Raw genomic sequence first — 24,368 nt, forward strand, 5'->3', positions numbered from 1 at the left:
ATGTTAAAATTATGATTTCATGCCTGTTAAAGTGTGTCAGCATACCATATAAAAACTTTTCAACCTTTTCAATTTTCTGTTAGTATCCAAAATACCAGGGCTGTGCAGAGACTTTGAGGGGTAGGTGCTCAAAGGTTAAAAAAAGTGACATTCAGTACCTGTAAAGCTCATGCACATGTTCACATCAAATAGTTTTGGCAAAACGAGCAAATACACATGTCTGCAGTGTATTTCTTTGTAGCACACCTAGTATGACTAATCAACACCTCATTATGTTCAGTAACTGATTGAGTTAATGATCTAAAGGAGCTGGTGGTAATATTTATAAGATACATGAAATGGATGGTGCTCATGATTTCGGGATCAAAGATATGTTCATCCAAATTAACTGTCTGGGACACATAAGAAATTTTTCTTAATAATTGAAATACTGTTTGCTCAAAAATCTACCAATAAACCTGTATAAATATATGTTATTAAAAAAAAACTTCTTGAAGAATTGAAACTGACCAGTGACATCAAAATAGAGATCAATAAAACACTTAAAAAATGATATTGAAATACACTGGGAAAAGAAATGGTAAAGCATCACGTAAACAGCTTTTGGGCACAACATTAAATGCACATTCTCTGTTGTTGTTGTTGTTTATTATTATTATTACTACTATTGTTGTTGTTATTATTATTATGATTATTATTATTATTAAAGAATGATAGTTTTTTTACACATTGGCTGTAATGTTTTGTTAATACTTATATAACAATATAGTTGAAAATTAACTCTAGATGTTTTTCCTATTATTAAAACAAGAAGAAACATGTCTTATGAAACTTTACATTTTAACAATCAAAATTAACAAAGTTAACAAAATTAATTAAATACAGAAAATGAACTGGGATGGTTTTCAGCTGTCGTTGGTGCGTAAACTCTCGCGTGATCTGAAAATACCGGCTGCGTCTTCTGAAAGACCTGAAGTGAATTGACGTTGTTCCAGCTGCTTGTAAGTATTCAAAAATAGTATATACATAAGCCTGTATCTGTATTCATGTATATTAATATATAGTATCGGAAGATGTATGACATAATACATCTAAGCGTCCCAAAAGGAATCTGCATTGTTCAACAAAGAAGGTCGAAACGTAGGCTCATGGAAAGCGGTAGCCAACTTTGGTTAGCTAACGGGCATCAGACTTTCAATTAGAGACAAGTCTTCACGCGCATTTACGTATGTATATAACCGTTTTATTACATTGTAAATAGTTTGTGGGGTTTTCAAAATATTCCAACGCTTTTATAAAAAAACGATATAGCTAGTTTTAGGTTTATAATGGAATAATATAGATTTGCCAAAATATTTCTTGTGTGAGCTTTGATAGCGTGAGTGTTACGCCAGATGCGTGGGAGTTGGCAACTCTGCGGTAGGTTTTAAGGCGAGTACCAGGATCGTATGTGTGGTTTCAACATTCTTAGGGTCTTATAATCAGTCCCGAAACCGTCCCGGTAAACACACACGGTAGGTAAACAATATTGGTAGGGACTTGTCCCTGTTGTCCATACCCAAATCTTTGGTCTTTGTCAGCGCAATAAAAATACAAGTCACTAAAATCTGCAAAGTCACACGTTTTAAAAATAAAACTGACACCCTTATTTCCTTAATGACAGATGCATGGATGGTTCGAATATATACAGCCTCGGTGTATATAGGCAGGTTGTTGGCAGTTGGATAATTTAATTTGGAGGATAGGAAACCTAACATTAATGATAATTATTTCTTAAGGTTTCAGCAGAACTACAGACTACGTTCACACTGCTAGCCGCATCGTTCAATTCCGATTGTTTTGCTCTGATCGGATTTGTCTATCTTGACGGTTCACGTTCCTAACTACAAGTCACCTGTATCTGACTGTAATGTGAAACCATCGGTTCTCCGAAACGTCACGTATGGGCACATCGACACATTATTACACAGGTCAACTGCGTCACCAACAACAAAAGTCATATCTGTGGGACGAATCATGGCAAAAATGGAGGCGTTAATAAATCACGCATGTATAGCACTTTGCTCTGGAGGACGACAAAGAGTGAGTCAGCTGTACAAGAGCAGGTCGAAAAAGAGAAAAAAAAGTTCTGTTTTCGCAGTTATTGCTGGAACAACTGCACCAAGAGATGTGTGGGTACGAGAAAGGAGCCAGCAATGGTGGGACCGTGAGGTGGATGGATATACAGATGAGCAGTTTGTAGCGAATTTCAGAATGTCGACTACATTTGAGTACCTCTGTCAGCGCCTTAAGACGAGGATAACACGAAAAGACTCACTGCAGGAAAACCATTTGTTACAGCGCATGCGTATAGGCAAAAAGCCACATGGATTCCTATCTGAACGTTCATATTCAGATCGCATGGCCGCGAATCTGATACGTATGAGATTTAGTACGCCAGATGCGTTGGAGTTGACAACCCTGCGGTACGTTTTAAGGTGAGCACCAGGATCGTAGGTGTGGTTTCAACATTCCTAGGGTCTTATAATCAGCCCCGAAACCGTCCCGCTAAACACACAAGATACAATATTGGTAGGGACTTGTCCCTGTCATCCATACTCAAATCTTCGCTCACCTTAAAACCTACTGCAGGGTTGTCAACACGCACACATCTCTTGGTACAGCAGTTCCAGCAATAACTTCGAAATCAGAAAAAGCTAGCCGCCTGACTTTTTTTTCTCCTTTTAGACCTGCTCTTGTATAGCTGATTCACTCTTTGTCGTCCCCCAGAGCAAAGTGTGATACATGCGTGCGCTACTAACGCCTCCATTTTTAATTCCATAAGTCGTCCCACAGATATGACGTTTTTTGTTGTTGGTCACGCAGTTGACCAGTGTAATAATGTGTCGATGTGCGCATGCGTGAAGTTTCGGAGAACCGATGCGTTCATATTAGTCAGATACAAGTGCCTTGTAGTTATGAATGTGAACCATCAAGATCGGCAAAATCGATCTGAGCAAAAAAAAATCGGAATTGAACGATGTGGCTGGCAGTGTGAACGTAGCCAAAGTGACACAAATCTGATTTGAAAAGATCAGATTTGCGTGTCCACACAGCCCTGAAAAGATCAGATCTGTGTCACATTAAGGCAAAAAATCCAATTTGAGTCACTTCAGCATGGCAGTGTGAACGTAGCCTTAAGCATATATGTCCTTAGTATGAAAGACGCCTGCATATAAGCCTACTTGCTATGAAGCTTTCAAGTGCACGATGGGGTAGTTGGCTGCCGAGTCGCAGTTTCTGATTCGTCTGGCGTTTCTATTCAATGTATGAACCTAGATATTTAGTCGCGGCTTCAGTTTTGTATATTAATTGCAAGCCAAACGCTGTGTTCATTGAAGTGCATTTCATTTACTCAGTGTGAGCAATTTTAGTACACATATAATGTGGAAGAATGTTTACAAAAGGAGTAGAATATAACTTCTGATGAACTTTTTGAGAAAGCGTGTGTTTTTTTATGTTTAATTTTGAATGTATTTATTGTATATTGCAGGTTCTTTTAAAAAATCAACGTGCTAGTTTACAGAATTTTTCGACACCAATTAGCCAATTTCCGTGACATGATGGTAAGAACTATAACTGGAACAGTTTCTTCTCAGTTTTTCAAGCTGAGAAGTAAGGGGTGTTGTCAAAGTGTGCCATTATATAAAATTAATGAACAATGCGAAGGCATACAGATCTTTCCGCCAAGTTCATCGCTGTCCCGAGTTGTACTGGGTTATTAGTCACCTACCAGCCAATCAGAAAATAGCATTGTTGTTTCTGGATGCAATGTCTGTGACGTATTTCGGTTATACTGGCAGTTTAGCTTCCGGTTTGTGGGGTCAGTGGCTAGCATGAATACAAAATTGTGCTTGAAGAGCTGCTAATATTATTTTTTTTAGTTAAATAAAATCAGTAAGAAGTAAGCAAAACCTTTTTTTTGGTATTAAGCATTTTAAGAAAAAGTTTTTTTTTTTTTTTATTTTGCCAGGGTTGTCATCTGTCACAGATCTGGAATGACACACTTTCTGACTCTCATGCAAGAAATCTTATGGCAAGTCAATATTAATCAATTATAAACCTACTGTAAAATTAGTTACATGTTAATGTATATGTAGACTTGTCTTAAATTGAAAATATCAGGTCAGCCAGCTGACCAAAGATGGTGACACTGATTATCCTTAGTACAATATTGCACAATAAAGTGTTTTAAAATAATATTACTACTAAAAAAAACGATTTTTATGAGTGATTTGAGGTTTAAAGGAGAGAACAAAAATAAAACATACAGGAAAAGTTACATGTCAGGGTAAGGTTATCAAAAGGGAACCAATGCAGAAGGATTTTAATGTACTTATTTAGAGATGATTAGAAAACTTGTTCACGCGCTACATTTCCAAATAGATTTTACACCTATATATTGCATGGCGACGAATAAAGCATCGTAGCAGAATTACTTGAAATTCGTCACTGCTGCCATTGAACATCTGTGATCCACTATTCTGTTTTGTTGTGTTAGAAGGTATGAGAACTATTGGCTCTAAATTAATGAGTTTTTTAAGCTCATGCGGGGTATTTTTAAATACACTTTTGAATCAGAGTGTAGCATCAAAGCAGTTAAACTTCTGTGATATTGATCTGGTCAGTTAAGTAGCAGAGAGGGTTGTTCATCAGAAAATAACCCAATACACCATCAAATTGTTTTATCGCTAACAAAAGAGTATGACACTATTGTTAAAGTATATATAACCCAAAAGATTAGAGTGTAAAAGAACTTTGTCATTCTGATTTTTTATAGAAAGTACCTCCTGATAATACTTAATGCCCTGAACCTACATTACTGGATGCCGATGTCCTGTAGGATGGGCAGTGTTGTCCTGGTGATTCCCTCAGCATTTTGTAGCATAGAGGTTTTTTTTTCCTCAGCTATCTTAGGTGATGCATTAGCTTAGCTTTCTGCATCAGGGTCGACATAGGACCTGTTAATTGTCATGTCCTCAGAGATATTTAGGGTTGAGGTTGGTGACAAGCCTAAGGGGGACTATGGAGTTGAATGTTGAACTGTAGTCAATTAACGTCAGCCTCACATACTTCCTCCTTCCACTGTCCAAAATGGAAAGTATGGAGTGAATGACGTAAGAGATTGCAGTGTCTGTGCCGCTGTTGGGCTTGTAGGCAAACTGAAGAGGGTCTAAAGAATTGAGGAGATGAACAGATGAGGTCTGTCAAAGCACTTCATCACCACAGAGGTCAATACAACAGGACGATGGTCATTTTAGGTGAGGCATGTTAGGATGATGGAATGTGTCAGGGACTGGTGGAAGTTGTTTTAAGGCAAATCCCTCCCTGGTAAATGATTATCTGTATGGTGGGTTCATTCACTGTAGTCCATAATCATCTGAAATCCCTACCACATCTAATATTGAGGACATCCAGCTGAGTTTCTGCTTTCTGTGTACCTCGTATTTGTGGTTTTCACCATTCACCTGAGAATATGTGTTGAATCATGTGTCAAGTCTGTTTGTTATAGGCAGATGCCTTCCTTCACCACTTAATGTATGGTTTTATCAAATGGAGGGAAAGGGAAGACGAAGAAATGAAATAAAGTAAGTGAGATGACAGCAAAGGAGAGGTACCAAAAAATCCCAAGTAGGGAGGAAAAAAATACCTCTGGGGGTCCAAGGTGAACTGGCTGCCCAACCCCCCTGCGTACATTGTCTTTTTTATAATGTTAGAGTGGACTTGCTTGCTAATAAGAAGGTGTAAACTGTGGTCAGGGTCAAAGCTGTAAATTTAGTCCATTTTCCATGCCGGTCTGTATAAAGTGTCAGAATGAGGGCTGCATCCTCAGTGTTAATGTACAAGTCACATTCCATAATGTCACCCTTCCATGGGACTGAACCTGGCCTCTAGCTCAGATGGTGTCCACTCTGGGCACCATTGGACCTGTGGGAAGGAATGCAGAGAACATGGGTGGTCCGCCTTATCAGTATTTTATTTTCTTTTGTCTCTTTTCATTTGCCGTAGTGGGCTACTGCATTTTTCAACACAGCAAATGTGCCAAACACTACACTTTCCCAGCACTGTATAATGGAAAAAAATGAAGAAAATTAGTTTGTTTTTTTTTTAAATCAGTGTGCTCATATTCAAAATCCATATCAAAAGAAATTCACCCCATGGCCAGTATTGCAGCCTTTATCTGCCCTGTAGACTGTATTTCACACTCCAGCTTTACAGCCTTCATTAATCTTGATGGATTGATAGTTATGTAAGGTACATTGAGGTGAAATCATTTTATTTTTCCTGTATATTTAATTGCTTTTTGTTTTAATCCATTATTTACAGTTAAACTCTAACTTTCATGTACTAAGCTACCTGGTAAATTATAGTTTCGTTACCTGGTGTTTTGTAAAATGAGAATAAATGTTATCTTAGGTATGCTGGACGGGCTAGCTGCAAAGTTCTGGTTTACAACAACCAGGAAAATAGAAGAAAGATACTGACAAAAAAAAATCATAAACCCTGAGACAAGACAACAAATCCAGAAAATTTTGCTCTCACGGGGGAACTCTGGTGGTTATTAAGATTTTACTTTGGTAACATCGGTGTCTTTGCAGGTCTGTCCTATCCAATTTAATGATGGCCAGAAACCTACTTAAAAACTCTTGCGGCGAAGGTAAGAGAAAGATTTATACATTCTGTAATTCTCTGAGTGAACTGTTTTGAAAGTGCAGAGGTGATCAGATGAAGCTCTATGGTTATCTTTATAGAAATGTTGGAGTTCTGGGAACTGACGGAGAACGGCGGCAGCGAGTGGAAGGTGGAGCCAGTGCCCGGGGACTGTGGCCATGCTTTCTGCAATGAGGCTGTTTCAACATGTTTTGCCACCTCTTTTGAGTAAGACATGAACAACTGAAAGATTTGACATTGGTCTAAGAATGGGGGGAAAAAGTAAGCCTCTGGGAAATATACTTACTATATGGTTGCTTTATGTGTATTTACCATTCAGACTATGCCTAAAGAGACAGGTGGTAAACTTGGTGGAAGAAGGTTTTTCAACACATGACTTAGATTCTCAGCCTGCTGTCACTGTGGAGGATTGGTAAGCTATTTGGATATTTCACAGATTTGACAAAGTTGACATGCAACAACACATCTTTTTATATATAAAAAAAATAATAATAATAAATTGTACTTTTAAAAGATCCATTCTTTTGCTTAGCTACACAGAAGCTAAAGTGTTTAGATGTCTGCATGCTGCATATATTCAGTTGCAGCCATGTCATTTCGTTTATAGGAGCAGGCTCTATTTATATGAGCATGTACCACTAAAGTGGCCACAGAGTTTAAGTTCCAGCCTAACTACATGGGTGTGCACAGGTACTCAAGTCGCACAGACTGCGGATGCGTCTACCAGCTGAGTGTATCTCTGCTAGATGAGAATCATGAAGTATTACAAGAGTTTAACCCTGAGGAAGTCACCCTTGATCCAGGCTGCTCATGGAAACAGGTAGTTCCTGCCGTCTGGGGATTTGTTCTCTGTGTCTGGAGTTAGGAAAGCAGGCGTAGCTTTCCAGGAACCCTTCGTAATTAAAGTAGTTCGTTATCTCGCTCATAGATGTATAAGTGCTCTGAACTCGCTCGTTATTTTCTATGTCCTTCTTTATTGGACAGTGTTATAATGCTGATGATATAAGAGGTTAGGACTGCAATGTAAAACTATAATGTAGACTATGAAACAGCGCAAAAGGGTGCAGAATTGACTTTGAATATAAGGAAGTAGAATTAAAATGGAATTAATTTCACATAAATTCATATACACAGTGTAAGTGCAGTTTTAACGATGCAACTTAATATCTAAATATGAATTACCCAGCATGTTAACAGAAACGGATACACTGGAACCCCCCCGTGCAATCACGAATATTTCTGGAAGCAAAAACTACCTGTCGGCCATGTCCCCCTAGCAATTTCTTGAAAATTCTGTGCAAGTCACTATTATCCATAGTGAATTCCACATTTGAAGTGTCACCTATAGGATAAATAATTTAACTGTGATTTTGTGTACCATAGTGAAAGAGCACTTCATGCAGTCATACAAGTAACTCTATCACAACCCTGTCCATCTGACAACCCACGGGAAACGCTACTGCATGCAGACTCCTCACAAATGGTAACACACATAAACAGTTAAATATGCAAAAACAATATATATTTTTAAATTTCACATTGTTGGAACAGGCTAAAACAATTTTGCAAATATAAAGTTACTCACTAGCACACTTATAAGATCGATATATACATCTACCATCTTGGAAGTAAATCTGTTATGTAATTATTCGTGTTTTGCTAGATTAAACGACATTCAGGTATTGTAGGATTGAATTGAAATGAATTAAATTCTTCTTACAGTCATTCCAATTCAACATCTTACAGGGTGCAGCCAAGTCAATTCGATATCCAATTCATGAATTCTAAACAACCCTGGTAGGCTAAATAATGAGCTAACCTATCAGCATTGCTGTGTGTTGTCACATCTTTTAATTTGGGAAGATGAATCACCCCTCAGGACCAGCAGAAAGTTGTGCAAGTAATGCAAGTTTTACTAGATTTGAATGGTCTTTTAGTAAATTGAAACAGTGGGTAATAGAAACTTCGGAACTGGTCTATCCAGTTCAATAGTATAGTCATTTTGATAACGGTTAGTTATGTGAAAGATTTAAGATATTTTGGTATATGTAATATAGAGGCATCACCAAGTAATGAAATTATTGGATGTGTGGGCAGAGCCAGAGGGCATAGAAGTAATCATCTGTTGAGGCTGGACAATATGAAGCTGTATTCCTTTGATTAAAGCCGATGCGATAAAGTTTGTGGGTAGTAATATATAACGTCTCCATTGCGTTATAATTGAACCAAGTTACCTTTTCTACCTGCAGTGTAGAAAAGGTCCCATATTTCAAAGGGATAATTTTAAAAACATAAACAAAAAACATTTATGATCAATGGAAGGTACATATAATTTACACGCCATATTTAATCAAAATCTAACATGGTGATGCAAAACCTTTTCTGGAGTTTTTTTAATTAAAAAGGAATGACCCTGCTAATAAACATGATTCAATACGTGAAATAAACAGTTCAATATGTGGAAACAATAAACGTGCCTATGGACAAAGACTCAGAAGGCCAATATAAGTCATATGTAAACTGACAGAAGAGAATGAAAGTAATATGGATTTTCTGTTATGGTCACACAAATATAAAGAATACTTTACCCACTTGTACATAGCTGTACAAGCTCAGTCTATATATACACTGCTAAAAAAAATTAAAGGAACACTTTTAATCAGAGTGTAGCATCAAGTCAATTAAACTTCCGGGATATTGATCCGGTCAGTTAAGTAGGGGATTGTTAATCAGTTTCAGCTGCTTTGGTGTTAATGAAATTAATAACAGATGCACTAGAGGGGCAACAATTAGACGACCCCCAAAACAGGAATAGTTTAACAGGTGGAGGTCACTGACATTTTTCAGATCTGGAAGGAGATTTTGAGACTAGCCTGCCGTATAATTTTTTAACTTTGATTTTCGGGGTCTTGGAATTCAGCCCTCTGTAAGTTGAAAAATGTAATTTCTATCAAAATGTGTCATCCTTTTGTTCCTAACACATTGCCTAGTCCATATCAGTATAGATATCTAGCATGCAATATCCTCTGGTCTACACCTGGCTGGGTAAAGGTGGACCCTGCAGCAAGATGATGACCCAAAACATACCTCCCGTTAATGTCAAAGCTGCCTTAGAAGAAAAGAACAGGCAAATATCAAATCAAATCGTGAAATGCACAGTTTCCAGACTTAACTTTTAGTTGGTTTGCAAATAACTGGACAGAAGGGTGTTCTAAAACATTTAACTGGTGTATGCACCCAGTAACTTGTAGCACCATCTAAATATAAATCTAGAATCACATTGTCATAGAATAGTTCTGGCACACTAATTTTGTTTTTGTGCAGCTAGGTCATGCCACAGAATCTCTCCAGCAGTAAATTGCTTCTTCTTTACCATGTAATATTGGGGATATACAAACTAGTTTATGACTTTACTAATCTGCAGTACTAGTTCTTTTTCCAAAATGATCGCAGTTTTTGTATAACAATGTATTACTTGTGTAATTTGTTAATTTAGTCTGATAAATTAAACTTGGACTGGAATGTACTCTTTTTTTTTTTTTGTCACATTATATGTAAAATCATGTGTATCCATGTTTATGGCTAAAATTCTCAATTTCTCTAATTGTTCAGGTAAGCCATAGTTTCACAGACTATGGACCAGGCCTGCGCTTCATTTCCTTTGAACATGGGGGCCAGGACACCAGGTTCTGGGACGGCTGGTTTGGAGTGAGAGTAACAGGAAGTGTTATCAGAGTGGAGATTTAAGAGGAGTTCAAGAGGAAGACTAATATATTACTATGCACTTTCTGTGGTTTGTCATGCAGGATATTAAAATACTGTTTCTGGGCACAGCTATACTTTATATGTACTTTATACATACATCATTAATAGGTAGGAGTGGGAGGCTTTAGAATATGTGTGTACCAACTAACAGAATTAACCATAAACTCTGAAGTATCAGCTAAGCAAATGAATATGTATAATTATAGAAAATGTACATTCTATTTCTAACTAATCTGATTATCTTCAATGTCGGGCCCTTGAACAAGGCTCCAAGGACAGGATGACATTGCTTTCTTAATAGTGCATTGCATTGAATAAAAGCTTCTACTAAATAAGTAAATCTGTATTGTATTATATAAATTATAATCTAAAACACTGTTGTCAAAAAGAACCTTAGAACAACATAAGCAGTCTGTAGCAGTGTACTGCAGATATGTCCACTATACATTTGCATGAACCATAAATAAACTTCAAAATGTTACATCCTGATGCATATTCTTTTTTTGTGACTTCAATTAAAGTATTTCTTGGCTATCAAAATATTATTTATATTGTTGAAGGAAACTGGTTTTGGTATGTTGTATTTCTTTTTATTTTTGTATAATTTTGAGGGTGTATACTCAAGACACTGGTTTAATCAATAAAACATTGGCTAATTATTTCTCAGTGAGCCTACAGGTGGCAGTATTGTACTTTCACAGAAATTTGGAAAAACAAATGGGTATGAACCTATTATTATGGAAAGGGGTAATAACTTTGTTGTAAGACCCAAGAAAATTTTAGGGGAGCATGGGACAATGTAACGCTTGTAGAAGTTTAGCCTAGAAACCTGATCATGATTCCTGGTATCTATTTAGAGAAGGTCATGAGTAGACTTCAAATGGATTTATTATATTATCTTCCAATGTACAGCCAGCAAATGTCTGTGGAATTCTCCCTGATGACTCATGAATTGCAGTTCTGTGAACAGAAAAATTAATGTCTTCAAATGTGTGTTGCACGCAATCTGTCAAGTAGAATTTCCTTAGTTACTGCAAAAGCCTTTGCTTTGCCAAAGCCTGAACAGAAAAAGATGAAAGTTGAATTGAGGAGAGTTAATTCAAAGACTATGAGCATCCAAGTACTGTGACTGTTGACAGTGTTTATGCCATACTTGAATACTATATTGGAAAATGTATTATTTTATAACAAAACAAAAACTTTATGATGAATATAGATACTCAAAGAAAAAACATTATTAATCCTTATGGGGAAATTCTCTTTGCACCTATCCCATAATACACAGATACAGGTGAAGGCAAGGGGGATACAGGATTACCAGCATGCAGCATCCAGCTGGGGGTTAAGGGCCTTGCTTAAGGACCCACGCACATGTAACTTTTCTGTGTTCAGACTGGCAATCTTCTGAACATAGGCACAGAGGCTTAGCCCACTGAGACGCTCACAATGCATAAAATTATTTATAATGTAATAAATGTGTGAAAATACTCTTTTCTTCTGAAAATGTATCTAAGGGAACTGTAACATTTTTGCACAACACAGACTTCTTAGTGCTATCACATGTTCTATATGGACCAGTGTGGTGCTGAGGTATCACCTGCTGTATTCAGGCTCTCATCTCTGAGGTGACTTGTTTTGTGGTGGTTGTGGCAATGTGCTGTAATCAGCACATGCCCCGTACCTCTCTCTAAGCCACGGCCAGTGTGGTTAGTCTGGCAACGAAGTAAAATATAGTCAAGTATATATTGCATATTTATTTCTCATTTGTTTTTTATACCTTAACCTAGTCAATGAAGATTAACAATAATATTACAGCAATATTAAATCTTAATCGACAGGCATATGGTATAACCACTTATATTTCGAGCATAAGCAAGGAGTTTTTTTTTAAAGTAGGAACTTATTTAGCAAGGGAATTTCGAGCGCACGAGGACATGTAATTGGTACACCAGAATATACTTCCGTCGGGATTAAAATGGTCGGAATGTAGTATGCCTGTTGTGGGGAGATGTCGTTACTGATTTATATTTAACATGTCCTGTAAGTAATATATTTTACTGCATTTCAAATCATACTTTTACAAAATTTCAATTTTGAATTTTTATATCTGCGTAACTGTTATAACTATGCACAAAGTCGTGTACTGATTTCTCATGATGCTAGAATATCATATTAATTCCGTTCACTTATTTTAGGGAATAAGTGATAAATGATTTTGATACTTTTCTCGTCTGCTTGTTTGCATAAAGAATGTAATTTAGTTTGGCAACAGATAGAATCAAGAAGTTGAATGCAATCATGGAACCAGCATGTCGTAAAGACAAGCAAAAACAAAAGGACACGTCAAACCGGGGAGACAGATCTAAACAGAAGTCGGCCCAGCAGGAACTGAAACAGCGGCAGCGAGCTGAGGTTGCGTCATTATTCTGTATTACTATACATTAGTTTGCAACGTTGGATTTTTATATTTACTTAATACTAGCTAAAATGAGACATTTTTTGTAAGAAAACCTTTTCTTGAAAGTGTTGTTTAATGTGTTTCAGATATATGCTTTAAACAAAGTGATGACGGACCTTGAGCAGCAGCAGTTTGAAACCTTCTGCAAACAGATGCAAGGTCCTGCAGAATGAGGTTTTTTAATCAAACATGGACAAAACACCATGAAAGAGCAGCATTGTGAATTGAATGTACATGCAGCTATACAAATCAAGCTTCAGTTAAAATATTACCAAGCTCCATATGTTTTGTTGTGGAATATGTATTATTATGTAGTACAAACGAAAGTGTTGCCTCAAATAAACCAATTTTTATGATTTTTCCAAAACCAGTTTTTTTTTTGAAACCTAAACATTCATAGGCTTGTAGATAGGTCTTTAATATATATATAATAAATAAGGTTACGTACCAGCCACGTAAAACTCAGTTTTTGTGTCTGATTTTCATTCCACCTGATTTCTCTTATTTGGTTTAGCACAGCCCTTACAAAAAGTACTTTGGTGTTATCATCAAAGTAATAGCATAGTAGTATTGCCATGGTAAAACATTGTAACTTTGCCACCTATAAACCATACTGTACTACATAGAATTACCGTGTATCGTCAGATAAAATACAGTGGTAATCTGTTAAGCTTTTTCCATGGTTACATGTTTTAAAATGTACTATACTATGGTAATATAAGCTTATTTTATGTAATGTTACCATAGTATTGTAATGATATAGCAAATCTAATAGTACTATTTTAGTTATTGTAATGATACATGTAATTAAATATCACAAATTACTTAGATGCATTTCACGCATGGTACATTTATTTTGGCTTAGTGAAGAAAACAATCACCACGTGCATCAAACCAGTTAACCACTTACCAATACAAATGTTATAATGGAAAAACTGAAGGAAACCTTATTTAAATAATAAATGAAACAGATATAAAACTTCACATTTTAAATGATCTTTTTTTGAAATGGTGAAAATAAAATGCAACATCATAATTATTGATTTCTGCAAGTTGTTTAAGTGGAATTCTCTGATTCCATCGCCAGTGTTTTTGCTTTTGTTTTTAAGGGAACTATAATATAAGAACATAAGTAATTTACAGATGAGAGGAGGCCATTCGGCCCATCAAGCTCATTTTGGGAGAACTTAACTAATAGCACAGAACACTAGCAGAAAGACTATTCCATACTCTAACTACACGCTGTGTAAAGAAGTGCTTCCTCAAATTCATTTTAAAATGTTCTTCTGCTAATTTCCATCTATGGCCACCAGGTGTAGTATTTAAACTAATATTGAAATAGCCATTTGGCTGAATAGCACACAGACCTGTTAGAATCTTATATATATGGATCAAGTCCCCCCTTAATGTCCTTTGCGTGAGGCTGAACAGATTCAGCTCAGCTAACCTCTCCTCATAGGACATTCCTCTAAGACCAATAATCATTCTCGTAGCCCTACGTTGCACCCTATCCAAGGCAGCAATGTCCTTCTTAAGGTATGGTGACCAAACCTGCACACAATATTGTAGATGGGGTCTTACGATTCTATAATCGTAGCATCATCTCCCTTGACTTAAACACAAGTAGAGATGTAACCCAACATCCTATTGGCCTTTTTTATTGCTTCCCCACACTGGCAAAAGTGGGACATGGAAGCATCAACATACACACCGAGGTCTTTCTCATAATCAGCTACCTTTATTTCAGTGGAGCCCATAAAATATCTGTACTTTATATTTCTGCTCCCTGCATGGATTACCTTACATTTATCTATGATAATTTTCATCTGCCAGGTATCAGCCCAGTTGATAATTAATTCAAGACCCAATTGTGGCCTCTGTACTGCTACACCACCCACCTTGGTGTCGTCTGCAAATTTAACCAGTTTACTGTATCTATTGGTGTCAATATCATTAATTAGGAACAGTAGTGGTCCTAAAATTTAACCCTGTGGTATCCCACTATTAATGCAGGCCCACTGTGACATTGTGCCTCTAATAACCAAGCTACTACAGTTCCTAAAATCCCTGCAGTTTTGAGTTTAAGCAAGAGCTGTTTGTGAGGGGCAACATCAAAGGCCTTCTGGAAATCGAAGTAGATCACATCGTAGGCCTTCTTGTGATCAATTTCTCTTGTACCTTTCTCTTGTAACTCAAGTAAATTAAACAGGATCAACCTCTCCTAAATCCATGTTGGCCATCCCTCAGAATGTTATTTGAATCCACTTTCCAATTCACTTGGATTATAGCTTCCATTACTTTTCGAGTTATGCAAGTTAAACTGATTGGCCTATAGTTTGCTGGATTACTGCTATCCCCTTTTTTGAATATGGGCATTATATTAGCATACTTCCAATGAGAAGGTACCACACCAAACAATCCCGTACTAATTCCACCATCTCAAGTTCATTTACAGAAGAGCCAGAGACTATGTCCCATAACTGAGAAAATTCACCCATAACCACCACATCATTTTTATTACTCATAATCCTGATATCGACCCCCTGGACTGTGAGGTGCCTGAGGCAGGGATGGGACGGGACAGGATGGAGACATTCTGATGATTGTAATTCAATTATCTTCCTTATCACCCTAGTGGTGCCGACTGGAATCCCTATTCCATCCTTGACTTACCTCATGATCATGAATTACTGACACTATCTGTACTGTATGATCAACCAAGAACATTGGTACATCTTTACTACTTTTTCTTACAGCAGACAAGACTTCTTTCTGCTCTCCATGGGTGTAGCTCTACTGCAGCCACCCGCAGGTTGGCTGCATGCATCGTGGAGGAGGTGGGGGAAAGGCCTCGGCAGAAGGGACAGAGACCAAACCACAATGGCACCAAGACAACAAACAAGACGCAGGACCAGACCAGTAACATGGAGTAAAACTTACTACAGAGCAGATTCCAGGCAATACATGAGGGGCAGAACACAGAACGGGACACACTGCAAGACTAGGGGCACAGGTAAGGTAGGGATAGGGCCAGGGACCAGAAGGGCAACAGGAGGGACAACCACCGTGACACATTTCAGGGCAGGACAAACAAGTAGAGGGGCAACAGAAATAGGAGTGGAAACATAAGCCACAAGGGACACGGACTGGGGGAAAATTGAGGCAGGATAGGGCAATGGAGCAGGTACCAAGGTGCGACCAGAAGAAGTGGGGAACTGCAGGGGTCTTCCAGACCCTGCAGAGCTGGGTGGCAACCCTGGGACATGGACCCTCCCAGGCTTGACCACAGGCAAGGCAGAACTAGTCAGGACTGCTGGATCAAAGGGCCTTGGAGGGCCAGCAGGACCGGGTGGCACCAAGGAGATGGCAGGGCCAGAGGGCACCAAAGAGACAGCAAGGCCAGTGCAGGAGTGCACCACAGGTCCCCTCCCATGGGTCTCTGCAGGAGAGCAGCCCAGGCAATCAGCGTTGCATGATTGGGAGTCTGGATGACCTAAGCCCCAGGCTCCTGTACTCCCCCTCCTGTCCATCCCTAATTCCATGTGGTTTGACTCCAAGTTGTATGTGAAGTCAGATGTGTACACGGTGAACAAGACACAGTCCCCTGTTCCAGTGCGGCTGATTAGTCTCTCAGCCTGACATATTGTGGTTTTCCTGTGAAGTAGTCTGTCATGCAAAATACAACATGCCACAAAGAATGTCACAACCTTCTGAGGGCTGTTTTGTAATATTCCACCTGACATATCTATATGTGTAAGTGTTGCTAGACTGACTCACAAGACGGTCACCCAGCAATACATCCACTTGCCAGAAAATTGTGCCGATCAGGCAGTTTATGATACGCACATTTGCAGCAGCATCCAAATTCACTCTGTTTGCCCTTGCGATTTGACGCATGAGATCCATAAGTGTGTTGTTCAGATCTAGATAATCTTCCCCATTACCAGCAATAAAAAAACTCCAGCGGTCCATTATCTGTTAAGACTGAGAGTGGGGGCACTTCCATGTATATTTTTGTTGATACTCAGTAAATGGCAGAGCAAAGATGGCTGGTTTAGATTACATGCACTCCTCTGACATGTTCTGTATAAGGGCCATAGTTTTAGAAAACATGTCTTGTTCTTTGTACTTTTTTAAGCATCTTCTCTTATGTTTGGCAACTGATCCTCTTGGCAGATACCCTGCATTTCTCAATGTTTGTTATTTGAGCCCCTGGGGGTCATTATCTTTTAACCGGGGGCACTCTAGGCAAATGCTCAGCAACAGTAAAATACTTGTCCATAAAAGTTTGCTCATAAACTTTGGCAAACTTTCCGAAAGCTTTTAACACCCTGATCACATTCCCAACATTAAACGTATAACAAAGTTTCTTTGATGTACTCAGCATCTAAACATATATGTTGTTGAAGACCTGGGACGCGTTCCGTGTATTTACCTGAACTGGCTTAATTTTAATAGTACTATTTTAGTTATTCTAAGCACACCCTAGATCTTGTACAATGTCCACATATCTTCTTGTATTGTAAGTTGCCACATTTGTGTCAGGTTAAACCTATCCACCACAGATTCCTTCACATCATTGCCAGTAGCAAAGTATATTGTCCCCTGTTTCTTATAAGATTATAAAAAGATGTGTTAAAAAAACTCCTTCCCACAATCTGTTTGAAGCTGTAATGCTAGAAAGCCCCCGGAGCACAGACAGAAGAGCAGGACGCCAGGGGTCGGGGAAAATGTGGGGTTTAATCAAAGTAGAAACAGATGAACAGCCAGCGAGTACCTTTTGTACCAGGGTAGGCCTTATCTCAGGCCAGCTGGAATTTAAGCTCTATCATATGTGCATGTGTGATCCTACAGGTGCAATTATGTGGTACTAAGATGTCTGGGCTCAACTCGAACCAAAAGCCAAGGAAAATAGGTGGGTTTTAAGTAAGGACTTGAAAATCTGTATATTATGAACGAGGCTCTATCAACCTGGAGGCGGCAGAAAAGCGACGGCACCCAGCGAGAGACGTGAAGCTTGTCTGCTGGTGCCGCAGGAGAAAAGGGCACCGAGCTCACCTCTGGCCGAAAGCTTGCACCAGAGCGCCTGGCAGACGAGCAGGGGTCACCGGGGAAAGGAAGGCACCCTCCACTCCATCTAGGCCACATCGGACCCACACACGCCTTGAAGTCGCTCCTGCCAGCCCGCCGGACTGGCCACTCACCAGCCACCCAATGCTCCCCGCTCATCAATCTCGAGGAGCTGCAGCATGACCCCACCTGTGAGCACGAGCAGGCTGCTCTGCATGAGCGCGAGGCGGCAGGCTGTAGCTGGGAGGCCCGGCTTGCAGAAGAGCACCGCAAGCTTGATGAGCAACAGGCGCGGGACCATCAAGACCGGGAGCAGCTGCTGGAGTCTGTGGAGCAAGAGCAGCAGGAGCTGGAGTGGTTGTGTAGTGAGCTGGCCAGCTGGGAGCAGCAGCGCAACCAGCAGGTGTGCCTGGGTGAGGCAGCGAAGGTGGCATTATGGGGCGCGAGAATGCGCTGCTTGGCCAGGAGGAGGCGTGTTGCAGTTTGGAAAGCCAGCTGACCCAGAAATGCCGTGAGCTGCTGGAGGTGGAGGACCAGCACATGAGAGAAATTCACGAGCAGCACAAGGAAGAGGCCCGCTTGGTACGCCTGCGAGAGGCCATACACGTGGAGCAGGAGCAGTTATGCTGGGCCGTCCAACTCTGCGAGCACGAGACCTGTCTGTCGCACAACATCAGAGCCTCTGCTGTAAGCGGAGTAAACAGAAGGGCTGGGGTCACACAACCGGAGGCCGCACCACCAGATGCCTCCAGTAGCTCCGTGCACTGGGTGTCCCCGGAGAAGCAAGCCTGGCTGTGGAAGTCATTTAGTGTGGGGTGGCCCAGCCAGGTAGACCCCCTAGTAGCAGTATTAGGTCCCCTTAAGGTGCGGAAGAAGAAGGGTCAGCACCAGAGTGGATTAGATACGTCAGCACCGACCAGCAGCTAGCCACGTGACCCAGTAGGATAAGCGGTTTGGAAAATGGATGGATGGATGGAATTCGTTTGAAAGAAGGAATTCTGAAATGTCTTGCTGAAGGCAGAAGTTGATATTCTTTATGCAGAACATGTGAAGGAAATGTTTCTGGATAATCTAAGCATGCTCTTGTTATGAGCTTCCTGAAACGAGTGCATCACAGGTAATCCCATGACTAATGGAACCAAGGTCATTATGAGTATATTAGCCAAAAATATTATGCATAATGCTCTTTAAATAAAGGAGATTTGACAGATAAATTCCTGAATTTTTACATAATAGAACAGAGGTTATTTTTCAATTGACAAATAAAATGTAGATTCATTTTTCATAATGATTGGTAGAAATGTCTAGCAAAGATATTTTTCCTCCACTTCAGCACTCATAATTGACAGGATGATGATTTCACAATGTTTGAAGAGGTATTTCCCTCTAGGCCTTATGTTAGGTAAGAATCATACAATACAGTAATTTTTGTTTATTCATTAAACATAACACTGCTTCTACTGATTCCATATTTACAATGCATTTACATGTATTTAATACACATCTATACATCTTCCACATTTTCATCGAATTCTGAATAACCAGTGAATCCTCTGACAGAGACCACGGCCAACAGAAGAAATTGCTACAGAATGAGTCAAAATCATGAAACCTACCTGACAGAACATGAAAAAAATACTTTCTCTGAGCTTTATTTGTTAAACGTAGAAAATGCATCTGTTTCACCACAACTGAGCTCTCGTTAGCAATCCCCATCACCAGAATTCTAATTTAATCATCCAGATTCTTGATCGGTGTAGGACACATCTCACTTTGACCAGTGATCTTTTGACCTTCATACAAATATTCAATAATGAAATTTTTGTAAAATTTTACTTTGTCAAATACAAAATATTATTTGCAATTGTACACAGAAATCTGAGCTAAATGCAATTTATTAAACCATGAAATATGTGTTGATTGGCTCCAGTCCAGTACTACCATCTGTCAGGTGTTTGTTCAACTGGAATACTCCCAAACAAACCTCAGTGATTTTTTTTATTAGTGTTCTTTGCATGTCTAGACAACTCTCCTGTTAGATACAGTTCCACATTACATTAAACCTTTAGTTTAATCCCACAATAGCCCACATGAAATTAAAGAGGTTTTTCACCCAGCTATAAATTAAAGTGTACTGGATAAGCAATATGAAAAATGTTAATACACTTGCCAAAGGAATTGTCCTCCTACTGTGATCTAGTAATAACCCAGTAAGTCACACTGACAATCAGCAATGGTGACATCTGGATTTATATATAGGTAGAAGGTGCTTGCCTCAGTAGGTCAGTTTTGTTGCTTTTGTTAACATTTCTCTCTTAGATTTTTTTGAATGTAGTCAATCCATCCTCCTTAGAATTCATGCTCCAAAAAAATGCTATCTTCCATCAACACAAAAAGGTAAGATATACTTTATTTATCTAAGAGGAAATTTATTTCTAAGAGGAAATTCACACAGCAAAGGAAAATTCATTTTGATTTCACTGTTAAGCCCTTGAACAAGACACTTAACGCCCAATTACTCCAGAGACTGTGTGACCCTGCTTTTTTTGGAACTAAAGTCCATGAACAGGATGGCTGCACACATGTTTGGTGTTTCCAGATCCAGATACAAAGTAGAGGGTCCGGTTGATGGCATTTTCCACTGACCAGTTGTCATGGTAGGGAAACTGAGTCAAAAAGTGAAGCCCCGGCCAAAACCCACGTGAACACGGGGAGAGCGTGCAAACTCCACCAGAAAGAACCCAGGACCCAAACCAGGACCTTCTTGCTATGATGCAGCAGTGCTAACCATTGCGCCACCGTGCCGCCCCCACCAGATATATCATGTCATTCAAAACTATTTTCTTCAGTAGTTTACACAATCAAGTTGCCCTGATTCTAGTTGCTTGTCTGGTTCTGTTTTGCTTACATATTTGTCTTTCCTTCCAAAATAGAATCCCAGTTTCATACCAATATGCTCACTTTCTTCTCAAATTAGAAGAAGAATCCTTTGTTAACAATGACCTTTGGCACTACCAGCGTTCCACCAATTTATTATTGTATGACATTGTAGTATACTCTTTAGTCATGACTACTGAAATCCTATGTTGAATAAACACTGACTACTAGAGAAAGAAAACTATAGAGAAATGTGATCTTTTTTTATCTAGTTTCTAATAGGAGTAAACCCTTCCCCCAACAACAATCTCATAGATCTGTCAAGGAGTTGCAGCAGTTTCTAGGATTCAGCAATTTCTCTCAGTGCTTTCAGCTTTATTGATGTTCCCATCACCACCCTCTTGAACCACCTAAATAGCAGATGCATAGAATGTGTTTGACACCCACAAAGACAGCTTCACCTCTACTCCTATCTTGACACACTCAAACCTTGGCTGTCTGTAGTGGAGATAGATACCACTAGATGTCAGTGTAGAACTGGTTTTACACAGCTTCAGGCACCCTGAGACACTCTATCAATGTGCCTACTACTCACAAGCTAAACCACATGGAGGCCAAAAAACATTAATGGAAACACTTCACAAAATCTCAATTCAAAAGTATCTACAGCCCTTATCACAGATCAAAAGGACCATGAACCTAGTATCATCCTGGCAATTCCAATCTCACACTCTTTGGTCAGTAAGCCAATGCCAGTTGGAGATTCTTCCATCACATGAGAAGTGTCACTCCAGATGTTTCTCATGTGTGGTCCCTCGATGGTGGAATGAGCTGCCGAACCACATCTGTTCATCAAATTCCTTGTCAACCCTCCAGAAATGCCTTAAGACCCATATGTTGCAGAAAGACCTCTACAAGCCTACGCTACTCTTTGTTCCCTAAAGGCTCTTAGTGTTGCACTTTACTTTTGTCTTTTGATTTTGACAATTGGGTATTCACTTGTGCTTAGTTGACTGATTGACACCTTTATGTTTGCAATGTGTTATTTGCCTAACTAGTAAATTGCTTTGGACAAAGGCATTTGCTGAATAAATAAGTGCAAATGTAAATGTAAAAATCACGGTTCTCCACATCACTGCTCGCACACAAGCATACACCACATCACTCATTCTAGATACTCAGGGAATTAGAGACTGCCTTCAAAATCTATCAGACTGGGAAATGTTTGGACATGTGGAATCATCTGGGGTTTTGTGCCACACCTTATTGCACTGAGCTTATTTCAATGAACCAGCTTCCAGATCCCTCCCAAGAGTCAAAATCTCACTCATTGTGTTTGCGTTCTGGTGCTACCCTTAGGGAGGTATGATAATTACTTCTTTAGTCCAGCAGAGGGTGTCAGGAATGCAGTGTTGCTGATGGTGTGGATGCACACTATGACTTCACCAGTAGGCACTGCCTGATAATAAGCTTTATGTCTTACATAAACATTCTGGTGGCAGAGCTCTATGGAAATTTTAAACTCTTTAGCGTTGATCATGCTAGTGTTGGATTTTTCTCATTTTCATTCATCCCCATGTCTTAAACACGGCTTTTTTCTGACTACATCCAAAAGGATGGGTCAGTGCCCAAGAAAGAATTATGGATGGGTTTCTGCAATGTCTGAGAGGCCCGACTTCAGCAACGTCCTTAGAACAGTTAACTTTCATTTCGTCATAAAAAGAATCCATCCATTTTCTGAAACCGAGTTGGTAACTCCAGTTAGCCTTAGCATCTTCTTGGACCGTGGGGGGAAACCCCCAACGACACGGGGAGAACATGCAAACTCCACATACATGGAACCATGGCAGAGACTTGATCGATGGTCCCAGAGGTGTGAAGCAGTAGCTCTAACCATTGCACCACCATGCTGCCCCTGTCATATGAAGAATCTAAATGTATAATAGAAAATAAAGCAACCCTTTAAAATGCACGCATGTTTTCGCTTAGTTTGCCGTGTTTTGAGGTTGACAGTTGAACTCAGCAATTTCATTGTACATCGACATGGCTTGATTTCTGTTCATATGACAAGAAAACTATCTCTCTCTCTCTTAAATGCCTTCTTCATTTGTTCAATATTGCTTTGCCTCACCTCAATCCTTTCAAATGAACCACACATACGGTACAGGGCCAGAAAATATCTGATAGACATATCAGCCAATTACAACAATACTGAAGAACTGTACAGTCATTTATGTATGTATTCTGTGCCTTTTTAAAATATACCAGCCTATATTATCTTTCTAAAGCTTGTCACAGGCATTTTGTGCTTATTGTAATGCAGCATAAATTTAATTGTATTCCCAAGATGAGGAATACATGTTGTTTAGGTACTGGTCTGCTGCCATCACTGTCATACTTTTTTCCTTAGTGTGCTAACTGAAAAGGTATTCGCTTTTTTCCACCTTTGGAGACAAACTGTATGGGTGAATCTGGAGATATAAAATTTTGAGACAAATCAAATCAAAACTGAAGCAACACTGGTTAGATGTATCAAAGTGTAGGGTGACGGTAAGACTGTGAAAGTGAAATCTCAAAAACATTAAAATATTATATGGATGAAGATCAACACCTGATTTCATTTTGAGACAATTCATACCAAAATTGAAGCAGCAGCACTATGTGGTGGCAAAGGAAGGAAATGGCAGCTGCAGCTTAAGAACACAGTAACTCTAAAACTAGTTGATGGATCTTTTTCAAAACTCCCAGGCTATGTCCTAGAGCTAGAGTTTCTGTAACACTTCAAACCCATACTTCTGAGGTAAAACAAGGTCATGAGGGCCATTCTCACCATTCCTAGGGTAGACAAGATGGTGACTTAAGTGTGACTTTTAGGTAAATAAAACATAATGGAGAATATAAAAATGAAACTACAGTGGGACTTCGATTCACGAACTTAATTTGTTTGAGGACTCAGTTCGCGAACCGAAAAGTTTGCAACCTGAATCAATTTTTCCTATTTAACATAATGTAATACAAATAATTTGTTCAAACCTCAGAAACACTGCATTTTGTATTTTTTTTTGTTTTTCTGTGACAAAGAATATAGACTTAAATTAAAATAACCTTAATCACACACAAATAATGCTAAATTAAATAAAACAGTACAACTGAGCATACGCTTGTTGGCTGGCTGGTCGCTCGAAAGACGATCAAAACACGGAAAAGAACCACAAAACATCCCCCCAGAAAAATGAAATAATTAACATTAAAACAATTCAGTAATTTCGAAAATGTTTTTTTTTTATTATGCTGTATATTATTTTCATATGCCTAAAATGTTTATGTACATTTCGTGATGCCACGCGATGAACTTCTTTGCTTGTTCTGTAAACATACAACATGCAGTTGCCACTACGTGTGAATGGAGAATATAACACTTAAATAGGAGTTACTTAAATTTTGTTATTAATGAAGTACTGTAATTTTCTGTATAGATATGTGACTG

At 39.0% G+C, this 24,368-nt stretch overlaps 4 protein-coding genes across 9 annotated transcripts in view; 3 read left to right on the top strand and 1 right to left on the bottom strand.

Annotated features, from left to right (window-relative positions):
* Window positions 1-24,368, bottom strand: part of vamp3 (vesicle-associated membrane protein 3 (cellubrevin)) — a 45,730-nt gene that overhangs the window by 16,648 nt on the left and 4,714 nt on the right. The gene's annotated exons all lie outside the window — the stretch shown is intronic.
* ap5b1 (adaptor related protein complex 5 subunit beta 1) overlaps window positions 1-24,368 on the top strand; it is a 135,310-nt gene that overhangs the window by 6,280 nt on the left and 104,662 nt on the right. The gene's annotated exons all lie outside the window — the stretch shown is intronic.
* fbxo2 (F-box protein 2) lies at window positions 914-10,957 on the top strand. 5 transcript variants are annotated; one of them, XM_049021661.1, is made up of 7 exons: window positions 962-1,001; window positions 5,552-5,627; window positions 6,639-6,697; window positions 6,792-6,918; window positions 7,031-7,123; window positions 7,402-7,531; window positions 10,324-10,957. In XM_049021661.1, the coding sequence occupies exons 2-7, from the start codon at window positions 5,593-5,595 to the stop codon at window positions 10,456-10,458; spliced, it is 579 nt and encodes a 192-aa protein (XP_048877618.1). In that variant the 5' UTR covers window positions 962-1,001; window positions 5,552-5,592; the 3' UTR covers window positions 10,459-10,957. The 5 variants fall into 5 exon arrangements, with proteins under 5 accessions (XP_048877619.1, XP_048877618.1, XP_048877621.1 ...); XM_049021659.1 differs by lacking the exon at window positions 962-1,001 and adding an exon at window positions 5,273-5,300; XM_049021662.1 differs by lacking the exon at window positions 5,552-5,627 and having other exon boundaries at window positions 914-1,001.
* Window positions 12,375-13,301, top strand: LOC125747012 (small vasohibin binding protein). 2 transcript variants are annotated; one of them, XM_049021678.1, is made up of 3 exons: window positions 12,375-12,516; window positions 12,726-12,888; window positions 13,021-13,301. In XM_049021678.1, the coding sequence occupies exons 2-3, from the start codon at window positions 12,775-12,777 to the stop codon at window positions 13,105-13,107; spliced, it is 201 nt and encodes a 66-aa protein (XP_048877635.1). In that variant the 5' UTR covers window positions 12,375-12,516; window positions 12,726-12,774; the 3' UTR covers window positions 13,108-13,301. The 2 variants fall into 2 exon arrangements, with proteins under 2 accessions (XP_048877635.1, XP_048877636.1); XM_049021679.1 differs by having other exon boundaries at window positions 12,387-12,516; window positions 12,738-12,888.

This window comes from Brienomyrus brachyistius, chromosome 8, assembly GCF_023856365.1.
Source record: "Brienomyrus brachyistius isolate T26 chromosome 8, BBRACH_0.4, whole genome shotgun sequence".
Taxonomy (NCBI): Eukaryota; Metazoa; Chordata; class Actinopteri; order Osteoglossiformes; family Mormyridae; genus Brienomyrus; species Brienomyrus brachyistius.

Bases quoted from the DNA above. Each gene is read 5' to 3' on its own strand.
- fbxo2 (XM_049021659.1), top strand. The intron at 6,919-7,030 runs GTAAGACATGAA...TTTACCATTCAG, and splicing joins TGTTTTGCCACCTCTTTTGA to ACTATGCCTAAAGAGACAGG. The intron at 7,124-7,401 runs GTAAGCTATTTG...GGGTGTGCACAG, and splicing joins GCTGTCACTGTGGAGGATTG to GTACTCAAGTCGCACAGACT.
- LOC125747012 (XM_049021678.1), top strand. From the start codon at position 12,775: ATGGAACCAGCATGTCGTAAAGACAAGCAAAAACAAAAGGACACGTCA. The intron at 12,889-13,020 runs GTTGCGTCATTA...AATGTGTTTCAG, and splicing joins AACAGCGGCAGCGAGCTGAG to ATATATGCTTTAAACAAAGT.